The following is an 18,634-nucleotide window of genomic DNA, read 5'->3' on the forward strand; positions in this document are numbered from 1 at the left end:
TGTCAAGTAATGGGATTCCCATCGGATATTGTACACCGATTGATATTACCCACGGGGGAGGGGAAAAATATCGCGACGCTTTTATTTTTCCGCCGACGTTTTCTTTCCCCTTGATACAAACAGATTTTTTTCCTCAAAAGTCCGCCAGCTCCGTAACACTAATCCCGGAGAACGCGGGCTGGCGTAATCCTGCGGTAATCAAGACTCGCGGTAAACTGCTGAGGAATAAATGAGAAAATCATAACTCATCGAAATTTTCACCAGGGTTCAACTCGGCGCAGTTAAATTGTTAAAAAAAAAACAAGAAGAAGAGTGAAGGAATAAAAATGGAAGGCAACAAGGAGAAAAAGAATGAAGAATAATATACGAATGAAAATTTAAGGAGAGAGGTAGGGGGTGAAAAAATCTCGGAAAAGCAAACGCTTGCAAGTATCAAACTACACCATAAATCCACCGTACGGTATAATTTCGAGAATGTATATTACGATCCCTGCACAATTTTCGCGAATCTTATTAAGCGGATCGACGATGCAGCGCAAACTACTTTCTTTTTTGTTGCGAGAATGGTTAGGGTGCTACTTTCGCATGTGCCTTCCAATTCGCGTATAGGAATTCTCAGGTGATCGTGGGTGTGGAGGTGGACGGACGTCGGGGGGGTGGAAGAGTTTGGCACGTGGGCCAGGACGCATGCGTTTCGCGTTATTCCTGGAGAACAGCGATCCACGAGCCAGTCACTGTCTGAACTCCGGGTCGCGTTAATGTTGTAATCGAATGCTGCGTAAAAATGACCATAACTAAGTTGTTCCTGATTTTCAGTGTCACTTTGTGGCTGGCTTATGTACCTTGTGTCAAAGGTAGGTGAAAATATTCATTCTATAAATTAATTCCTCGTTACCTGCAGAGGACTCAAAATTTTTCGGTTCGAATAAAACAAAATAAACATCAACGAACAACCAAAAAAAGAGAGAGAGAGAGAAAAAAAACAACAGAATTCCACGATAACCGCAGAATATCGGACGAATATATTTCTATCGTCGCGCGCTTTTTGCTCCATTCCACGACCTCGTATTCTGCGGGGATGTTCGATCGTGACTCGCGAATTTTCGTCACATGCAGTTTACGTGACTCATCGGGGGTTCAGCGATGTTACGACGATGGTGTTTTTCCCCCTCGGCGTTACCTCCGGATTCCGGCAATTCTCAAGAATCTCGTCTGCTCCCCGCGTGTCGGCCCTTTCACCCCCTCCCCTTTCCCTTAGATTTGTCAGACGTATAATAACAACGGTATTCAGGGGTGGGCGCCCGCATGCTCGTGCAAAGTCGCCGCGCACAACGAATCACGGAGATTCGACTATGGGCCATGAATTTCTGACTTACAATCAGCCAGAAGAGCTGGCCGCGATTGCGCGTTGTCAAGTTACACCGAATGTTGAACGCCGGGTTGTGCTGAGTGCGAGATACGCAGAGGGATAGAGTTCGGCGCGTACGTTATCTCGGGAAAACAATGGGGATACCGTAGTATTGATACGACAGTAAGTTTCGCCGTTGGCGCCACGAGTGTGTGCCGGCAAGATGCGGGAGTTCTCCTCTCTTCGTCGGCCGTGCAGCCGTGCGTGAGTCAGTGAGTGAGTGTGTGTGCGTGTGGAGATGTGGGTGTCGGAGGGTGAAGTAGGGTGGTTTTCCTCGCGCATGCGACATTAAAAGAGGTAGCGAGGTGAAAAACTGTCCTTATTCTCCGCAAAGAGTGAACCGCCAGCTGCACACCCTGTTTTCCTCGCATAGAGAAAATGCCGAGAGAACCGCGCGACAACTTCTCTGCCAACTCACTCCTTTCACTGTTCGGCTCGAGGATCCAGCTGCAAAACCGCATTCAGGATTTCACCACCCCGCTACACCGCCATCGTGCTTAGAGTGCGTTTCCTTGCACGAAACCGCATCGCGACGTTTCGGAACGTATTTGCCGAATTGAGGCTTTGTCGTTACTTCAACAGTTTCAATCGAACTTCGTATACAGCTACCGCAAGCTAACTCGTGCGGTTTCACAACGCAACTTTGACAACGGTCACTTTCCTAGATACCATCGATCGAATCAAACGACGCGGATGATTGATTCGATCCTTTGCAACCTTGTTCCACTCGCCGAATCTCTTACGCTCGCGATCCCATGAATCATAAAATTTTGCCTACACACCCCAACGTGGATCGCGCCGACTGATCCCGCCTGTCACAAAATTCAGAAATAGATTGTTTCAACCGTTTCGCAAATTTTTCACTTTCGTATCATATCTCACCACGAGTTACGCAGGCGTTCGCAAAAATTTATGCGTTCCTACTTTTACCAACGTTACACCATCGAAATACGTTTCTTTGAATGGTAAAATATTTCATGCTGTCTCGTTGACACAATGAATATGAAATCTTTGCACTCGAATTATAACGAGTGTCGACATCAATTTGCACAACACTTTCGATGTATAACTGTACGGATGCGTATGTTGGGTGGAAAGGGCGAAGGTTGTTGTATACTCGTGGCTGAACACCGATTACGATTAAGGCTAATGGTCACCTGCAGGAAACATACGGCACATTGTAAATGGTGTAACGTATAGTGCCATCATCGGGCGATACGAAGCAATAATTTCTCGACGGCAAAGCTTGGGGTCAGGTTATAGTAACATTAGCGAATTAACAACAACCGGTTCGGTTCAAAAGTTCCATAACCTAACGGGGGGGAAAACTAGAAGTCAGTATCCGACCAAATTTCCCTCTCCGCTTTAATCAAAATTTATTGCCCAATAACGAACATACGTGCTTTAAATAGGAGGCGCTCAGAAAGTTAGTTTGGGATCGGTGCAGGATAGGTAGAGGTACATCACTGGGTTATTTTAACTTTCAACGCGCCACCGCACCGTTAAGAGAATTAACATACCCGAGCAATCGGGGCGAACTACGAACCGTAAGCGTGTAAAAAAGAAAACAATCAAATAAAAATAAAAGCAGTAAATAAAGGACATAGTAGAAAGGATCGATATGCACCGAAATCATTGTTCCGAATCGTAGTGAAGCGGCGTGCATTGAGCGCGAATCGCCCGTTGAAAGTTTCACTTCGAGGATGAGATAGGAGGTAGTAAATGGAAGAGAAATCATTCCGGTTCGAGTCGATTTGCGGGGCGAAAGCTTGATGCGTGCAACGTGGATAGCGGTCGGAATCTAGGTGCCTGTACCGGGTCCGAGCCTTCCTCGCCACCCACCACCGCACAGTGCCGATAGATAAAACCAATCACATGGCATTGTACACAGAGAAATTTATTGCCGTAGATTATCTGGCCGGAGTCCAAACACAAACACGTTTCTTTCCCTGCATTGAAAAAGGAGTAGAGATAGTAGTGGAAGCGGCGCGGAAAGGAAGGGATGCCGGGATCGAGGACGAGGAGGAGGAGGAGGAGGAGGAGGAGGAGGAGGAAAGCATGACAGTGGGGGGGGGGGGGGGGGGGAAGAAGAGCCGCGCGGTGGTGACGGCAACAAGGACGAGAGGAAGAGGAGAAAAAGAGCGAGACGGAGGGATGGAGGGACAGACGTAGCTCCGTGGGTCGGGTCGGGGGTGTGCGTTTAAATCTCGCGGAAGTAGAGGATTTCCAGGAGACGTGCATCGCTTTTTATTGTCGGATAGACCATTTGAACAACAGCCAACATGCCAAGCCCCCGCGGAATGTCGGCGCTCCGTAATAGATTTATACCCCGAGAGTTGGGAGGAGCGGAAAAAGATATCTGCTCCGGATCGAGCCTCGACAAAGAAGTTAAGCGGGCGATGCGCGACGGCGAGATATTTCTGCCGGAATGTCCGGCGATGTCAGGAACCTCCGGGGCTTACGCGGCTCATACCCGCGACGTCTCGACTTCTGTAATATTCGCGCAGCGATACTTCCTCGGAACCGGAACAGCTGTAACCTGTGGAAGGGAAGAGAGTGGTGCTTGGCTCGATGACTGGCTTTTCACCTGTAAAGTCTCCTTGTTCATCGCATATGTGCAAGTAAAGCTCGGGCAGTTTTGCTCCTTGTTCGTGATAACACTTCAATGTTTTTACTGCGGTGGATAGTAAACGCCGTCGGCACGAGCGAAACGTACGGCTTTAAAGCTGCAAGCGGGGCCGGCAAGTGTGGCAAATGACGTACCCGAGCGGCTGAAACTCTTTGCAAAATGGAAAATTGGTACTGCGACTGTAATCTGCGACTGTTTCTTCAAGTTGTGCGCATTATGTGCAGGAGAAGCTTGTTTTATTTCATGTCCCTAAGCTTCCTCGTGGTCCATTCTCAACCGTTAATACACGACGTGTCGCTGAGGAGTGTTATAGTTTTCACGATCGTTGGATGACAAATGCCTGCGCTTTAAATACATACCCACCTCGCTGCTACAACGTAATTTCAGCCACTTAAATATTTTATACTTCATTCAATTATAGCCCTCGCGTATACGTGCGCCATGATGATGATCACCCACTTCATTCCTTATCCCTTGTGAAATTATGCAAGGGAGACTTGGGCTGATGGAACCATTTCATTTTCAAAGACATGCCGCGACTCGGGGGAAAGGGATGGGCGAAGGGTGATTTTTCATTTCATGCGTATCCAGATGCATTTTTTCTCCCATGTTTCACGGCGAATTATTATTTTTTCACATTCTTACGATATCAATTATTTCCAGGAATAATTGTACGTCGTTAGTACAATTACTCTTGTGAATTATTGAAGATTCGGTATTCTATGTGGGCTAATTGTAGGAAAATTTATCAGAAGTGAAAATCTGTTGGCTTATACCTGCGACATAAATGATGCAGACTAAGATAGAATGAATTTGTCAGTGGCATCCATGATTCAATGCCAGCCTTACATTTGAAACCCTCAATTACCATCCTTGCGTCCTTAACGCTACGTGCAGCTTAAAATATTGAAATGCTACCTTTTGTCCGAATATCCCCACAGGGAGTTCTAATCATTGGATAACATTGATGAGACAATTCACGTCTGTACTTCGCCTTCCAGCCGTGCAGCTGTTGGAAACTAATTTTCGAATATACTGCCAGGAAATTTGAAGACCAATATAATTATATCTGTATATTTGTAGTATTCATAAAAGTAGCGCTGTTAATTTTAATACACCTATGATATGGATATTATCATGCATAGCGAGATATTCCGGTGTCCCAGTTCAGGTAAATGCATCTTCGATTGCGTATTTGTGACTGTTCGAGTTGAACGACCGTGTTTTCGGTTCAACGGATACAGGGTAATGAGATAAAAGTTCAGAGCGCGGATTTTCATTTATAGTATAGTGGAATTTCAGGTTTATTCGTTCATAACCGTCGGGAAAATTCCGTATTTATAGCGTAGATGGATAAACCGGGTGACGGTGTTCCATCGTTAATTATTCTGACAACCGACAATTGCTGAACTACGTTGATTATCGTCCGAATTTTCAGTCAATGATAATTCTATTACTATTCCATTAACTATCGTCGTATAAATTGGTGATTACACCTTCATTCGTATGTAAATTCTCCCGTCACTTCTGCCCGTATCGGACGAATCGGAGTCAAAGTGGCGCTGTAGAAAACCCGTAACACGCATGGCAGCCAAGTACGTACACAGGCCGGCGGTGTACAGAGCCAAATTTGCGCCATAGCCGACAACCCGGTCAAAGCGGTCGCCGCAGTTCATCCGGGGTCACGTTACCCGTTGCCAGGGATGAGATTCTCTGATTCTCCCTTTCAGGAGCGGAATTCCCCACAACCAAAACTCAAATCGCAAGTACACGCTACTTCCTGGTGTTAGCGCTGCTTGGCGTTGCTTTGAGCCAAAATTTCTAATTGTCTTCAATTTGCATGAAGCTTTGTCAGTGTGTTACGCCTGGCCGCCTCCGGCATTGCTGGTGATTGTGGCACTTGTATTGATGCTAATTTGGCTTTCCACTGATTTCGAAAATTTACCCACCGCGGCACCGTAAGGTTCATACACTGCGCACATTATGCACAACCACACACGTGCGTACGCATATATATATATATTGGCGTGCAGGAGGAATACCTTCAGGTATAGAAATGCTATTTGTGTCTTTGAGCAACGTGCGCAGAGGAGAAGGATTTATAGTATAAGAACCTGAGAAGAAAAGGGAGAAGAAGAAAAAGAAACATGGGTAAGAAACGCTAAAGCGGCCTTAATCGCCGTTCCAAATCGGATTTACAAGCGCGGCACTTGCTCGTGAAATTGCTCCGCCGGGGTAGAATTACTTTTTCATAGTTTTGCACTGCAAGTTTTCGTCGTAAGTTATCTATATCTTTCGCGGGACAGTGTGACTTTTTCCCTACATATGTACGCGTATATACGGTATACCTATGTATGCATGCACGTTCGTCGTCCGCCCGAACTTCGTTCAGACTTGGTCGTTCCGTAAATGGTGACAAAAAATCTCAAGTTGAAGTGGTAGTTGCAGGCGGTGGGAATAAAAGTGGTCGCGAAGGAACAGAAATCTGTTCCTCTATACCGTATCCTTCGTCCGATTTGTGAAGCCCTTGAAAAGCTGTAAAAGAGCGGTGGTGGTAAGGAAAAAAAGGGAATAAGGAAAAAAGCACCATAACCCGGTATACCGCGGCAGGCATTCAAACCCACTTAGAGGTTCTACCCATCTGCGGATATCTCGCTTAGGGTCCACGACGGGGATGGGGTACGAAGGTACGCGCAAGAGTGTAGACCGCGCACTGTGGTACACGAGTTCTGGAAAGGCTTTAACAAAGTCCGGGCCAGCCCTGGCAACCATCCGAAGCTGTTAACCTAACCTGACAAATATTTACCAAGGATTTAGGCAGGCTTGTGTCTATAGGTGCACGGATGATACACAAGCGTGCGTGGAGCAGAGAACGTGGATGCCCGTGCAGCGAAGCTCTCATCTCGCGCCGCGCCGTTTCATTCAATTCTCGTGATATAATGCAATTGGTTTGGACTTTGTTTGGCAAATCGCTCCGTCTGCGAAGCCTAATAAAAATTAATCCAAAGCTCAATGACGACGATCCCGAGGAACCGGCAGCGGTGGAGGGGCCCGTGATGAGGTCCGGAGGAGTAAAGCGACGAGTTAATCGACTACCTGCAATACCACCCCAATTTCGTTTTACGAGACGTGGCTGGCTGGTTGGCTGGCTCGCTGGCTCGCTGGCTGGCTGGATGTGTGGTGTGGGTGATGGTAGGGTAGGTACGATACTCATAAAACACGCGGTACAACCCTGCAGTAGCCCCTTTGAACGAGGCTCTCAAACTTCACCAGAAAACACCTGGACAATAGTCGACGGAGAGGAGGCTTAACTTGCGACGTAATTTATTTACCATCAAATTCTCGGTTGATGTTTACGGGGCGTAGGAATAAGGCGTATACCCTCCATTGTATCACGAGTCGGCATTTACAAAAGCTTGAGCAAACATCCTGCCACGAAACACGGAAGTTGACTCGTTGCAATGAGTCGCGAGGTATGAATCCCTGTAAACCTCAATGTCCCCGTGATTATTAATAATGAAACTGGGAATGGATTCAACTTAATGTTGGCGAAGCTATATCATATATTATTATGTATAACCAAACGAAGTGACCAATGTGTTCGTTGCGTAAAACGTTGATAAAAAAAAAAATATATCCGAAGTAACAGATCAAATCTGGTACAAGTGAGTAGGTAATTCACTTCCCACGAACGTAAGGTTTCGGTCCGTTTATAAATAGAAAATGAAAAATTTAATCTCACGAAAGCTCGTTAAAATACGGCCCTCGGGTTTGCTGACATCGACATTTTGTTCTTTTTTTTTTTACTCATATAAGTAATCAGTCAAAAATCAAACGTAGTGATGCTGTCTACATATTTACACACGTATTAATCCAAATTTGAAAGTAGGATAGTGATACGCACAATATTGTTATTTGACCGTCTAGTGCAACAGACAATCAACTTGGCTGGGCAAAGCGAAAGGCGAAAATAACTAGAGGAATAAAAATATTTGATACTTTTTTGGGAGGGCAATGAGTTACACGTCCCTATTAGTGAAACATTGTACGCCCGTGTACAAACCCTTTGTCCCTTCCTTCTCCGCCACCACCCTCCTTCTCCGTGAATAGCAACAGGCTCAGAACTTGGCTGCAAAAGCTACTTTGCTCCCGGAAAAGCCGTCATTGGGTACTTTGTTCATAAGACACTTGAAGGGCTCCCTGTGATGCGTAAAACATGGCTCGGGGACGCCAAGTGAAGAGGAGAGCGCCTGACGTTCTCGAGAGCATCCTGGCGCCAGACACCCCGAGCACACCTTCAGGGAGAGCGATGACTGAGGGTGGAAAGGTGTTTGCTGTATTAATTTAGCCATCAGAGTCACCGATCCTCGAAGATCCGTTTGGCAGGTGAAAGTCCGCCCGTGCAAACACTAAAGACTCCCGTTCCTGACGACGAGCAAGAAACTTGTCACGTGGAATTTCAAGGATCTGATTGCGGATGTACTTCAGATGTGGTACAGAAACACTGTTTGAAGCAGGTTGACGGTTGTCGTTAAAATCAAAAGATCGAAACCGATTATTCGAGTACGATGTGATACCATGTTTTCGAAAGAGTGGTGGCGTTGCGAATGGAGTCGAAGGGGGAGACATTGAGATGGCAGAAATTAACGGGGAATAAAAGAAGAGATCAGCAAAGAGAGATAAGAGGGGTACTCGTAGGCGAAGCGAGTCATTTCGGGGGTGGCGCTAATTGGGGGGAAACCGAAGTGACTAGTAACGCTATCCAAACGCAGCATCCATCATTCCCGGTCCTTAGCTCCCCCCTCCTCTTTCACCTCCTCCTCCTCCTCCTCCTCCTCTTCGTCCCACTTCACATCTCACTGTTCCGCCTCGCACCAAATGAATACGTCGACCCGTGCGAGCCACCCGGCAAAGGAGTTTGCGCGCGCGATTAATCTCACAATCTGGATGGAGTGGCTATGATAGACTCCCATGAATAACTCATGAGCGAGCGAGTACCTGCTTCCCATAGGGACGTTCGCGTATAATTCACCCACTTCATTTGTCCTCATTACTACGCCCGATCATTACCCTACGTTACGTTGCGTTACGTTACGTGGCGTTGGATTACGTCATCTTGAGTTTCGTTTCGTTTTGTTCACGGTAAACTTGACCAATACCTCCTAACAGAACGTATCCCACTCGTGTTTCAAGCGCTCGTTGCAGGTACTTACTGAAAATGTAAGGAACCAGTGCACCGCACGTATAAGGTAGTGTAATATAAGTCAGTGTTGCTGGCCACGGTAGCTAATGCATGGTACGTGCCCCATTGGTATTTGCGTTTGTAACAGGGGAAGGGTACGAGGATCGGGAATGCGAATGGGCAAAGTTTATCTCATAAACGAAGTCAGGTGTATATGGATATGAAATATATGTACGAGCTGCTGCGCTGATTAATCTGGTTCCGGCAATGCAACGAGTAGAATAGCTGCTAGTTAATGCCGACTTCGTTACGCGTGCGGTGTGCTTCATGTACGAACTTGCAGTTCGTCACAGCTTCGCGCTTACGTGTACAATACGTATCGCGTATAGAAACATGAGCTGGAAAAGTACTGGACGAGTAATTAATTGTTTCTGTACGGCCCGACTTCTTCCCCTGCAGATTTACCAGCGATCAGTTTCGTCCCGTACGAATTGTCAAAGTGCTGACGAGGGCGGGACATTCACGGAGCAGAATGTTCCCTGATGAAACGTGTTAATTTGTTAACCGCAGAGTTGGACGGGTATCGCTTCGGTGCAGGGCGTGGATAACGTGGTTGGTGAACAGGATTTCATCATGGGACCACAGCAGCGCCGCTAGTCCAACTTCAAAGACATTATCGACTGTAACGCGTACGTTTGATAATGGTTGACTCAATGAGAAATTAGTTGCGATCTGTATCAGGTCGTTCCGTGCCTGAATTCACGCGGGTATGTAATGAGATCGGTAAAAGAGGAAGGACTACCGAGAATCGATTATCTGCGTGAAAGAAAAACTCGCGAAACTGAGCGAGGCGCCTAAATCGATTCGTCAGCTTTATTAAATGAAATTATTCTTTTTCTCGTCTTCTTTCTATTCCTCCTTCTCTTTTCTTTGCGACTGATGAATGGGTTTTCGTTTAATGCATTTCCATTTCACTCGGAATATGTTTGTATAGTCGAGGCAGCTGAGCAGCCTTTTCCGGAGGCTGATATCGATTTCTCGTAACGGATAAATTAAATCATCCACCTCGTGAACTGGACAATCTGACGACTGCCTCACTTCACAACAGATGTGTATACATCGAGCTATGTAATATTCGCGTTCCGAAGCCTCTCGCTTATCCGTGGGAATTCCGCGAGGGAGAATTTTCTTCTTGGGAGATTGAAACAATGAATTTCACTCATCCTATATACCGACGGGGGGGAAAATTTCTGACAAATGTCTTTTGTTTAATATCTGCCGTCCACCAATCATTTCTTTCGCTAGCATCCACCCGATTTCATTTGAATTGTAATTTAGTAAACTAGTTCACTGATCTGCGTATCTTGCAGTTACACTTTGTTGATTATTTATACAATACAGATTTGTTACGATAATAAGAAAATCTATCTGACGGTACAACGAATAAAGCGATAGCCTCTCGACTTCGTCGTTGTCAGAGTTCTTAGATCCTAACCGCGGTAACTTTAAAATCAATGAGTAGGTGTATGTATACATCAGTTTAAAATTTTTATATCATACACTAAACATGCGGTCTTCAGGCTCGCTCAGAGACCCGAAATATCCCTAAAGAAGTTACCGCTCATCGTAGCATAAAGTTTTGGCTGACACGGCATTTTGATGGCAAAAATATGTTTCACCTGCCTAATTCGTTGCAGACGTGCTGATTGGATTGATTATTTTTCACGGAAATGGACAGCTTAATGAACAAAAATAAGCACACGGCTTATCCTGTTATTTTAAGTAATCATCCCCGAAGTCGAGCAAAAGATGGCAAATGTAAAACTGCAGGCGAATCTCGGCAAGGCGGGTAAGACAGGGTTAAATTGGGTAAGGGAATGTAAGGCCGGGTAAGGTCGAGAGGAAGGCGGAAAGAGGTCACGCAGTATTCTGTTTGACTACGCGTGATTGATTGCCTCGCGTCTTGCGTTCCGTAGAGAGGTAGAGACTAACTCCATTAGCGATCATCCTCTGCCGCAACAGCTTGCAACAGATGATCCGGGCCCGCTCTGCTAGATTAGCAAACAAGGAGGCACCCACCACTTATCTCCCTTCGCGCATACCGCGCCATTTATTCTTTTACGGCTTTGTTAAGTTCACCACGAAGGAGAAACGCCGAGAGGGATGGGCATAGCCGGTGAGGCGCGAGGGACGTGAAACGGAAACCCGGAGGCGCAGCGGAAGCCGCTTCTGCAAAACAACCCACCTTTACGGCTACTCGTATTCGATTGTGCCTCGCGCATATCCGGATGGTTTGTTACACGGTTGTGTAATGATGCTGGAAAGTCGTGAAAACAGCGAGTTCCCCGCACCTTTCGACTCGCGAGTTAAATAGACAAAGCTCTTCTTTTTCTATTTGCAAATTACTTTTCCTGCTACCTCGTTTTACATCCTGAAGTTATAAACTCGCTACCAACTCGTGTCGTGCAAATTGATCTACGTATTCCTGGAACGTCACGCGAGAGCTTGCAATTGTTTCAGCATCCTTGAATAACGTTTTGAAATACTCTATTGAGGTGCCCGTCCTCTCCGGCGTTATTCTGCTTTTGTGGAATTTTTAATAGAGTAACCTATCTTGAGTGAAATTTGATCACCGAGATACCCTTATGGTAGACAATTTGTAGATCTGGTATACGTAATTCGAACGGAATGGTTAGAGGAGCTTGGATAAGGGAGGGGAAAATGTATTTTTAAAGGAGTGTCCTTATCTCGCGAACCATTTGTGAGATTTGCATGAATTTTTCCTCAGTTATGGTATCAGTTCTATCCACAGTGCAAAATCCCGCATTACGCGAAGAGACCGTTTAACCATAACGGCCATAGCTATTACAGTTTGATTTAATAATTCTCACAAAAATATCGTGAATGCGGTGAGAGAATTTTCCAATTTCATGGAATTTCAATCGTTGTAGACTGTTCTGGGAATAATTTCTCAAATTCACGACAAGTGTAGGTAGTTCAATGAAGAATTGGAAACAAAAAAATCGTTCTAATATAGCGTCGTCGCATTTGAGCTCTGTCGTTTCTGAATTACAGTTGTCGAAAAATCGGCGTAAAATCATGTGTCGCGATCGGAGGAACCAAACATGTGCTTCGAACTCTTATACATATAACATACATGGCACGTCTACAGCAGTAGAAACTTCTGAGTTTATTACCGATGGATACTAACAATCTTCTAAGTAGCCAGATTTCGATATTGACTGGATCTGCGATCATTCACGATTACGCGAGAAGCTATCATTGTTACTGGAAATAAATCATCCTTACAAAACCTCATATGTCTTCAATCCGATGATTTCTTTTGCGCAATGACACGAGCAATCCATCAACAATAGAAGGCCTGGATGTAATAAGGGCACAAATGGAAAGTTGTAATTTCGAGAAAGTCGAGCAAATGCTAGTGTCGTAGTCATTCGTAATGCATGTATTTGTATTTTCCGATATCAGCAGGTTCGTATACGAATGAATTTGTATTTTCTTATGACACTTGCGAAATGAGTCTCATTTATGGGATTACGAGCCTCGATTGTTCTGAATTTCCTTTTTGTTCAAAATAATCCAGCACTTGGCAAGCACTCCTGGAAGATTGATAACTACCCACTGACAACTTGTTCACAGTAAAAAAAAAAAAAAAATGTACCAGAATTGACGATATTGAAGACCGCGCGTGGTCACAAGCAGACTAGCTTTCAGGTGTAGAATTAACACGTTGCTGAATTTCCGGTGTCACAAGTTGATGTCACAACGTGCAAGAGGCTACACAGGAGGTGTAGAATTACCGGAATTAGTAGCTATATTCGTGATTGAAATTTCTTTAAAAATATTGATCACTTTGTTGTCGCAGCGTGTTACAATTACAGATTTGCAGTCGACGCACCCAAGTAAGAGTCTTGTGATATACTATCGTTAACCAAAGTTAGTTGGTTGAATTCCTAAGTAATTGAAATGAGCGGCTTCGTCAGGGTTGTTATTATACCCTGGAGTCCGATTTTTTGCGGGAGAAATGATTGTCAGCCTACGTTTGGTGGCTGTCTATGGTATTTGTAATAACTCCCTTTTAGTATTAAAGCAATGGCGTAAGCCTATTACACTGAATTATCCCAGTCAGAACAAATTAATCCTTTCGACTCTCTACTAGTGTGAAAAGAAATGTATCGCGCTACACGAACAGTGTGATGGAATAGTTGTTGTCACAATTTACACCAAAACCAACCATTCATCACCGATGGGTGTGTCAATTAGTAGTTTATACTCACAACGGTGCTGATAATTATTATTGAATACCGTTTCTTCTTTCACCACATTCGGAGTGTAGTTTTTGGTTTCTGACACACCGTTGTACTTTACACCATCAGTTTTTTACAGTGTAGATGTATTCGAAATGAATGATCGGGCGTTCTGACTGAATATCGACATAAACCGACGTCACCTGACGGGAAGAAAACGTCAGGCTCCCCATTTGTTTGACAAAGTGATAGCATTATGGGCGCCACGGAAGGTGGACCCTGATATTTGCCACGCATGTTGTTTCCGGTTAAGTGATAGATCGCGATAGTTCACGGTTCGGGGGCGATAGGAAAAACGTCGTGATATTCCAGGGTCACGGGCCGACCTATTCGATGGAGCGTCCAATAGCCAGGTAACCGGTTTCATCTCCATTTATCAGTTGGAAAAAAGTGAAATTCACAGTTACATGAGTTATTGTAACGGTTACCAAGGAAGGTAATGTGAACGGACGTCCTGACGCTACGTGACGAATAAAGGTCTGATAAACGACAGTGCAGATTTATCAATCCCGTACGTATTTTCGCACGAGCATGTACTCACGCAGTTTTAAAAACATTAGGCAGAAACAAGGTTGTCGTTTTCGCATTACCGACTCGGGGTTGAGTTGATTTCCGGTTTGAGCATTAGCGATCGTACGTTTATAACGAAGATACCGTGACCAGACGATGAAGGATTCCTGTTCGTCCTTGTAATCCAGGCGCGTTACGGCTTTCCTTCCGACCAACGGGTGATGGGTAATTCTGTAAAGCAACAAATCTGCGGCCTGTTTTCAGAAACAAACCGCATTTTCGTTACAAAACACGCAGGAAAGCACCGCTGCTGCTGCTGTTTTCTCGGATATCTCTCTTCCCTCCCTTTCTGTGTCCGCTGAGGGGGTCGTAAGCCGATTTGCGAATAACCCAAACTACGGGGGTAGGTATACACGCGACGGAGTAACGCTTCCTAAAATATCAACCGCGAAAGGCTTGTCAAGGATTTTAGAGTCGGCTTTTCTACAAGTACGGTATAATTTTATGAACCTTCAATTCCGCAGAAATGTTTAACGCCGATGATCCTCGAGCGGAAATGCTGTTCATCGTCGGTACAGCGACTAAAAAGATCATACAGATTTCTGGTGAATTCATCTTGTGAAAGAAAATACGCAAGCGGAATTCATCAAGTCTCCGAGGAGCAGATATTCCACCGTTCATGATAAATTCAAAGGCATGAATAAATTGCTGGAATTGCAGGTGGACACAGGATCCGGTTGTGAGAAATGCGCTGGCAAACTGAAGGAATTCGGTACAGCGATGCAGATTGAAAATGAGCTGCATGCATGCGCTTTTCCCGGCTTTATTGTGCTCCTTGGAGATCAACAAAACACACACGTTCGTGTAAAGGGAACAGATTTAACGGTATCGGGCAGTCACCCTGCCCAACTTCCCCTGCCAGCTTCCTGAAACCTTTTATCCCTTACCTCGCACCCTCGCGAGGACACGCTATAAGTATTTGAGCCGCTCCAAACTCTGGCTTGAAATTTTCTTCACGTATTCTTGTTGCCGGGGCCGCGAGATTTTCTCATTGATATTGGTAGCGACCGAAACTCGATAAATCGAAAGTCGATCTCGAAACTTCAATCGAAAAACCTGTCAGAGCCGGTGAGTGAGCGTGTCTCGATCAATTATGCCCTGCGAGCGAAGTAAAGCACATGATGCGTTTTTTCAACCGACAACAAAACACAACGTAATTACTGACCACACGTGGGAAATTACGAGCAATATAATCGACCGCAGGATTCGCTGCAGCGGCATGTATATACATACCTATACATCCATACACGTACAGCACCGGTGGCTCGATCCTATGATAGATTTTACTGGCAGCTGCAGAGATAAATTTCTGATCTACGGCTATCCGTCGCCGAGAAACTGCTACATAAAGTGTACGCGATAAGAAATACATTACCCTTCCCCAGCATCTCTGACTATTTTTGATCATAAAAAATCTTTAGTATCGGAGAACTCCTCTGTGAAATAATAAGGATATTCTATTTTTAATTTTCTAATACATCGTGTGAATGATCGATGCAGAAGGTGAAACAAAGTGGACTGCACGGTGAGTAACCGGTTGACGCAGTTTTCACAGGATTCTACTCTCGTTCGAAGTTGGAGCGTCAAATGTTCCCGAAGACGACGTTGTATACCTATAGCGTGAAAAGACGTCTTGGATATCTTTGAAGTAATAAATTTGACGCTCAATCTCACTTGAAGCCGCATTACTGCGCACACGAGTCGAACTTCAATTATTAAGTCCTCTCGACGTTAATGATCGTCTGTGCAGCAGTGCTCTATTCCTCGCGCAAGACTTGCATTTAACAAGAATTTTCAAGTGGCAACGACAGAGGGAAAATTTGAACAAAATTGAAATATAAATCGAGCGATAACTCGTCGTTAATATTTAGCCGTGAGACGCGTGTGTTCTGCATCTTTACTACGCTCGCAACTTTCTTCGCAGGTTATATACAGCCGCCTCCATTTAATAAACGTATTGCGCGCCTCGGCTAAAGCAATGAAGAAGTTTAAAACAATCAATGTTTCACAGCTAGCTCACAAATTACAAATTCATTTCAAAACTGCCGGTGAATAGCACCGTGCTACACCTGCACCATCCTGCAGCTTTACCTAAAGCTCAGCTGTGCCTGTCTACGACACATGTATAAGTTTCGATCTCTCCTTTAGTGCGGAGTCAAGCACTTTTATATTGTAATTTTTCACACGAAATGTCGGCCTGGCACAAAGGCAGCAAAAAACGATTTAACAACGTTACAATAATTCACGAACCCCAGCCAGACTTCAGGAACAGCGTATAACTCATCCTGGACAAATTTCAGTTGACTGGTCGGCACTTCAAGTATCCAAGACAACATTATTTTTTACAAATATTCTTCAGTGCCTTTCCAATTCAATTGGTTCGCTCGAAATGCTTCGTGCAAATTGAAATAATCTTTGGAATTGTGAAACAGAGACGCAAGTTGTATAAGAACAATTCTAAGCTTTCACTGAGCAGGGAGCTTTTTTTATGTACATCCGTTGTATTCGATAAAGTAAGAAACCGTCCGCTAGCAGTCTACACCGGTAAACATCATAATCAATTTTCTTCCGTCCTTTCATTCTAACGTTTCAAAGGTGGATATCTAGCGCCGCAGGCAACGACCCTGATTATCGGAACTAATCCCTTAACACAGCTGTTGTAAGAAGTCGGATCCCGAGTTCTATATCGAAGAGCGGCGGTTTCGTTAGCAGACGGCTTTAATCCGAAATGCAGCAAAGTTCCTCCGGGTGTTCGGGCGGGGCGAGGTGAGGGCAATTGGCTGTGCCACGCGGACAGAATAGAGTTGGGACGCAATTTCATGACAGCGTCTAGAGATGATTGGATCACTGGAGTCGGGCTCGATAACCACGTAGGTATGTGAAGTCCTTCCTCAGTTTCCTCCAGTGTCATCACGGGCCTCAAGAACTATACCGTCTTATAAATATATAACTTCATTACCCGCGGCGTATACTTTATACATATATATGTATGTCTATATATATATATATACATACCGCGCCTTGTCTCGATTATCCGTACTTCTGCCGGTGAAATAGAACCCCGATGTCACAACGACGCCGGTATTTTCCAAGCCGTTTGTACAACACTCGCATTCGGTTGAGCCATACACGCGCGCGCACACACACACACACACCTAGGGATAAAGCACCGATGCCCGACTATGACGTAGTAGCGAGAGTAGCTAGACGCCCGACTCCGTCGACCGAGCGACCGGACCTTTGGTAATTTGGGCAGGGAAGCCGAAGCTGAAGCTGAAGTGAAACTTGTAGAGCGAAAGCTAATGAGGTTCATCGTCATCATCTCTCGACATTAATTATAACCCGAGGTTGGCTTCGGGGATTAAAAAATTAAGAGAACCCGCCTCGCGGTATGACGTATGCCTGTAACCTATGTACAGTAAAACCTGTTTTTGGTGAGCTCGTCAAGCTTCCAGAGACCTGTAGTAAAAAACTTTTTCCCCTCAAAACGAGCCCAGCCCTGTTGACTTTGTCCCACGTGAAATATTAATGCTCGGATAGGGTATCAAATTATGTTTTCGAGCTGATCCGAACGGATTGAAGTAAAATAGCGACAGGCGAATCACCCGATCCCACAAGTGAGAACTCAACTGAAGCGAAATGAATTTTCCATTATCAACCGTTGTGATCCATTTTTCACGTCTGTACGTATATTTCTCATCGATTTTGTAACACAGTTCTGTATCGTATCGTTCTCCTCCAAATTACTCTTTCAGTGGATTATGCATAATTGAAACACCTTCGGTTGAATTCGGTTGGTATACAGTTACGGATAGTTCTATATGATGCTAATAAAGGCTTGATTAAGGCGCTCAATGATAATTGGTGGGTCATATCGTCGGACGGAGAATAAACCTGACTGTTAAATGTGACGGGTAACTTTCGGTTCGGAACGTCTGCAGGGAATTTGAGGGAAATAAGGAAGCACGATCTTATTATTAACCCTGCAACGTCATACCGGGTTACGTTAACCGCAATCAGTTTCGCGAATGGTCCTCATACCTAAGCCGCGTGGGGTAGAGAATCTTTAGTACATTTAGTACCAGAAGATTTATGACTTTCCGATGCAGGTATTCGTTTCTTTTAATATCTGGCGCGTCGATTAAGAATTAACAAAAAAACATCTGTGGTGCCAAACCTAATGCAATTATCTACTGAGTTCGGCTCCTTTCTTACAACGAGACCAAAATTTTGCAAATATTTATTGGTGCCACATGTAGTCTGTTGAAAAATATTACCGTATAGTTTTTTCAGTTGATACACGGTTATCGTGAATTTCGATCGAATTTCAAATCGTACGAGGTTGCCAAATTCTGAAAACATCCGAGTGAAGAAGATGAAGTATAAACGTGCAGCTGGTTTTTGCACAGTTTTACTGATTGATGTTCAAGTCCCGCAAAAAGGCTGAAAAATTATTCTTTCTCATTTACCCTGCGATGAGGAATCACAGTGAATTGAGAATAACGAGAATAGTGACA

At 44.8% G+C, this 18,634-nt stretch overlaps 1 protein-coding gene across 1 annotated transcript in view; it reads left to right on the plus strand.

Moving 5' to 3' along the window:
- Nucleotides 1-743: 743 nt before the first annotated feature.
- LOC124177922 (lachesin-like) overlaps nt 744-18,634 on the plus strand; it is a 142,245-nt gene continuing 124,354 nt past the window's right edge. The window contains exon 1 of the mRNA XM_046560881.1: nt 744-854. Within this exon, the coding sequence (XP_046416837.1) occupies nt 785-854 (70 nt within the window). The 5' untranslated portion in view covers nt 744-784. The remainder of the gene's footprint in view (nt 855-18,634) is intronic.

This window comes from Neodiprion fabricii, chromosome 3 (genome assembly GCF_021155785.1).
Source record: "Neodiprion fabricii isolate iyNeoFabr1 chromosome 3, iyNeoFabr1.1, whole genome shotgun sequence".
Lineage (NCBI taxonomy): Eukaryota > Metazoa > Arthropoda > Insecta > Hymenoptera > Diprionidae > Neodiprion > Neodiprion fabricii.